The sequence below is a fragment of the Petaurus breviceps genome, unplaced genomic scaffold (genome assembly GCF_028583685.1).
Source record: "Petaurus breviceps papuanus isolate PSGF00001 unplaced genomic scaffold, PetGlider_PUasm1.0 90779, whole genome shotgun sequence".
NCBI lineage: Eukaryota > Metazoa > Chordata > Mammalia > Diprotodontia > Petauridae > Petaurus > Petaurus breviceps.
The window spans coordinates 10,599,769-10,604,539 of NW_027187344.1; the positions used below are offsets into that span (position 1 = coordinate 10,599,769).

At 40.8% G+C, this 4,771-nt stretch overlaps 1 protein-coding gene across 4 annotated transcripts in view; it reads right to left on the bottom strand.

Annotated features, from left to right (window-relative positions):
• ODF2 (outer dense fiber of sperm tails 2) overlaps positions 1 to 4,771 on the bottom strand; it is a 35,103-nt gene that overhangs the window by 29,821 nt on the left and 511 nt on the right. The window contains exons 1-4 of one of the 4 annotated variants that reach the window (XM_069069484.1): positions 4,431 to 4,632; positions 2,524 to 2,614; positions 1,508 to 1,662; positions 1,099 to 1,224 (exon numbers count right to left, since the gene is read on the bottom strand). In XM_069069484.1, the coding sequence (XP_068925585.1) occupies positions 1,099 to 1,224; positions 1,508 to 1,618 (237 nt within the window). In that variant the 5' untranslated portion in view covers positions 1,619 to 1,662; positions 2,524 to 2,614; positions 4,431 to 4,632. Of the gene's footprint in view, positions 1 to 1,098; positions 1,225 to 1,507; positions 1,663 to 2,523; positions 2,615 to 4,430; positions 4,633 to 4,771 lie in introns of those variants that run through there. The other 3 variants (XM_069069483.1, XM_069069485.1, XM_069069486.1) reach the window with 3 other exon arrangements.

The window sequence follows — 4,771 nt, forward strand, 5'->3', positions numbered from 1 at the left end:
AAAAGCCCTTAGAGATCAATTAGTACAACTTTATTTTACATATGAGGAAACTGATGCCAACAGAGGTTAAATTACTTTCCCAAGGTTAGTTAGTTGGCAGAGTTAGGACTCATACCCAAGTCTCTGACTGCCCAGCCAGTCAATGCTCATTATATGTATAAGAGACTAAGAAGCAGCTAATCTGACTTTCTTATGGATGTGATCATGAACACACACAAAAAGGAGATTTGTTTTTATGTTTGCCTATCTCCTAAAGGACACTAAATTTAGGACATGGTATTTTACACATATAGATCAATTTAGTGTTTCATTTTACTCCCCAGAATTCTTTATTCTCTGTGTCTCAGAAGTAATGTAACCATGCTACTAGGGAGAAACTGGCTTCCTACAGCAGGGGAATTAAAATACAGTACATATGATTACAAAGTAATGAGACTGATCTTTTACTAATCAGAGCAGAGCATGTACATCTAAATCAGTTACATCTCCCTTAACATAGTCACACTGGGAAAGAATTTATTTCAATAAGGCTAGCATTGCTCAAAAATTTTTGGAAATTCCTCTTTGGAAACTGCTTTCAGAGCACATGGTATACTTTAGTGCCCTCAATGGGAGTAATCTTTATGCTTTAAGAGTCTATTTGATTTTTTAGAAAGTCAAGAGTCATTTGGAATTAAGTCTGTTGGATAACTCAAATATGAAACTATACCCTTTTGTATCAAAAACTAGCTGTGGCTATAAAAATTGGTTGAATTTTTCTGGCCTTGTTCACAACCTGCTTCTGAAGGTCACTGCCAAAGAAGAGTTCAAAAAATACAGTCTGAGAATTGAAACACCTTTGGAGTAAGTGTCTCTAAGTTCTCATTTGCTTAAATAAAATCATCAATTTCATTTATAATACTTTATAAACTAGAAGACCTATACAGAATTTCTCATGGGAAAATAAGTTATGTGATTCCTGTTGAAATCCACTACAAAGGAGAGATCACTGGCATCACCTAAACTTAAAAGTTTTTCAAGTAAATTTAAATCAAGTTTGTTCAAATAGTATTAGTGTGGGAGCACAATGAAGCCTACAGGAAAATGGAATGCTAATACCTCCCATTTGCAGCCTACATGCCGGACCGATGCTTTGCCAGGGGGCATCCAAGGGACTTTAGTTTTCACTCGAACACTCCTCCGTACATTCACCGTGTCCCCTCTCATGCCACGTTTATGCGACTTCTATCAAACATGAACAACACACACAAATATATGCAATGGATATGATCACACGATAATACAGGCTTAAAACCCAAGCAAAACACTTATTATGGTACTTTGCTGAGAGACAATCTTCCATGAAGACGCTTTTGCTGATTTCTAGATGAAGATAACTTTTCTTTCCTGACTATTTGGAGTAAATATTAAGTCAAAACAAAGTAAGAGACCTGGGTGGTGTCTAGGCTCTGGTGTTGGCCCTGGTCCGCAGCCTTCATTCACCACGCCCCAATTGGCATGCTCCTACCTGGCTCTTGGCCGATGTTGGTTTCGGGATCTTTTTTATGTGGACGTGGACAGGAGTGTTCTCATCCACGTGAACATGTAAGGGGGGAGTTGAAGAGCGGTTCTTCATCATTCTCTTCTGGCAGGCAGGGGAGGGCAACACAATAAAAGGTTGATCTGCGGATAAGTAAACTGGGCATGAAAAAGAGAGCTTACTGCTTTGGGTGTCTGCTGAAAGCTTAGCCACTGGGCCCATAGCATAGTCACCACCTACATGCACATGTATCCATGTAGACCACACTCAAGTGTTATGAACCAAGATTTGAGTTCCCATGCAGTAGGTGACTAAGTTCACTTCAGATGAGTCTCATTGTAGACAGAGTAAGTGCTGGCTCAGTAGAGAGAAGTATCTGCAAATATCACCATTTTCCTCTGACTACAGCAGTGTCCAGGCCCCAGCATCTTTGAATTTGACTTTTCACTCTACCTATTATCTTAAAAACTCTGTAATGTAACATGTAAAAATAGGAGGTCTAATTTGAATTCTACATCATAATTTAAAATATCCATGCTAATTAGCAGTGGCTTAGAGGCCCTTGGCCTAAAAGTTTTGGCCAAGGTTCAGAAGAAATAAGCCAGGCAAATAAAAACTTTTAGAAATGCAAAGTATGTCCCATAATATTAGTACTATAATTCCTAAGACTATTAATGTTCTGTTTTTAAGTGAATCGGGTTTCTGGCACTAGTCAAAGATGAGAAGGTCTGCATGAATTTTGCAGATAAATGAATATTGTTAGTTTGATTTTTTGTTAATACATTTGCAAGGTTAACCAAAAGTAATCTGGAATTAGCTTTTAAGCATTAAGTGTCATCCTTGGCAACAAACAAAATCATCATATGCAAAGCAATGGCCAAGCTAAATCAGACACATGAATATGACTTTAAAGGGTGCTTCACCAACTATCAAAGGCTTGCAAGCTCCACTAATGCAAAAGCTGCCAAAAAGTTGAAGCCCTTGCCCCACGTCCCTTCACATACCGTAACTGTTACGCTGGGAGCTCCACAAGGTGTTCGTAAGACCTTTTTCTGTGTGACAGTCGTTATGCCGTTTTTCCCGCAAGGTGGAAACCTGCTCATGGACACAAGAATTAAATTATGAATGTCTTCCATTTTTGTTCTCCCACAATTACTCACTGACATTGATTGGATGACTATTATTCCTCAACTTGGAAAACTAATTTTATTAGCTACATTTTACACAAGCAACAAAATACACATTACATAAGAAGTAAATATGATGTCAGTTTGAGGGGGCCATCATTAGCATGTCTGATTTTTTAAACTGGAGCTTCATTACTTTCATCATGACCTTACTCTGCATAGTTGTAATCCCACTTCAAATAAAATCAACACTGAGAAGTATAACAGACAGAAAGGAATTCAGTACAAGTTAACTAGAGTAGTATGTGAAAGATGAATATAACCGAGAGCAATCTATTCTAAATTTTGTTTGTGATAAAAAAAAAAAAAACAGACCGCCACGCTCCACCTTCTAAAACTGAATGTTATTTAGTCTTTAAGCTGAGTTTATATAGGGGTTTGGGAGAAGATCTTGCAAGTGCAGAGAAATAATCTTAGTCAAGAATTTCTACTTTATGTCCACTTAAGTATTAAAACCAAAAATTGCTATTTTTTTAGCCAATCATGTTTATACTATGCATAAGACTTATCAAATGCAGAACTTTTTTTGTCACGGGATTGTAAAAACAAATTTCAACACAGCAATAAGGGTTTTATAATATATTTAATTTTTCACATGAAAGAATTCTAGCTTAGAAAGGAATTGTTTTGCCCATCTCTGGGAGAGGCCATCACTGCTTTTAGATAATATCAAATCTAACATGTTCCTGAGAGATTCAATTTAACAAATATTATTAAGCATTAACTATGTGCAAGGCATTGTTTTAGGCCCTAGGCATGTACTGGACTGCTGATTAATCAACAAACTTTCACTACTACTGAGGGATATCCAATTTAACATCCCAACCAGTATTTGCATACTTACTTTCCTCATAAATAATATTTCTGTTCCCCTAGTATTTGTGGAATTGAAGCAAATCAAAGGACCTTACTCTTTCAGCTTTCTCCTCAAAGTACCTTTAGCTTATCTTTTACTCTATTATCCCCTGGGGTCATCCCATCACAGAAAGAATATACTGAGGCCTTAACTACTGATCTAACCTATCATAGCTACTAATTAAGTCTGGCAAGGTGGTTTGGATTTGGACTTGTGTATTTTTAAATGCTGTTTATAAAAATTTCACAAGACAAAAATGAGAAAGTAAAAAAGAGGAAACTGAAAGTACAGTCTGTGGTTCCTTTGACAACTTCTCTTGAAGATGAGTGAATATCATATTAGTCATCATTAAATCTTATCACACTGTAATTAAAAAAACCAGAGCTGTGTACCAGATGATAAAGCATTGCCAGGCTTCGGCCCCATATAACAGAGGTTAGATTACAAAAGCTAAGGAGTTAGACAGCCGGGGCTGGCAAGGGGGCAGAATGTCAAGGGACACAAATCAGAGGGTCTCTCCGTCCGAGGGAGGAGGTTTGGTGGCAGCAGCCTAAGGATCCACTTTATCCAATGGAAAAAGATTCACTAAGTTACTGGGAATGCCCAAGCAGGATGGTACAGGGAGGGCATGAATGCTCTTTCTGAAACCTCGGTCTGGGCATTACCCAGCCAAGGGTTAACACAACAACTGCAAGAGGGTCCCAGGGGAGGCAGAAACAGGAAAAAAAAAAAACCAAACACCAGGGGTCATGGGGAGGAAAGAGAGAAGGGCGGGGGCGGGGGGTCCCTGGAGCGTGGGGGAAGAAACCGCCTCCCTACATTCACGGGATCCGCCTGTCAGGGGCCGCCCCACCCCCACACCCCTCACCGGGGAGACGTCCGGCTCTGGGAGCGCCGGAGGCCTACGGAGAATCGGGAGAAGGTACGGGCAGGGGCACGCCCCAGCCGTGCCCGCGGGGACCGAGACCTCAGGCAGCGGGCATCCCCGATCGCCTGGCGGGTCAGGAGATCCAGAAAGCACGAGTAGGCAGAGCCGGCGCCATCCGGGACTGTTCTTGGAGAGATCATCGGATGGAGTAATGCCCGGATGAGGGGACAAGTCCCCAGGTTAATACCCCCTCCCCCTCGGCGGGGGTTCTGAAGTGTGACGTCCCCCGAGAGAGGGGGAATCCACAGGGCGGGGCTGGCCCGGGGCAGACCTTCGAACGC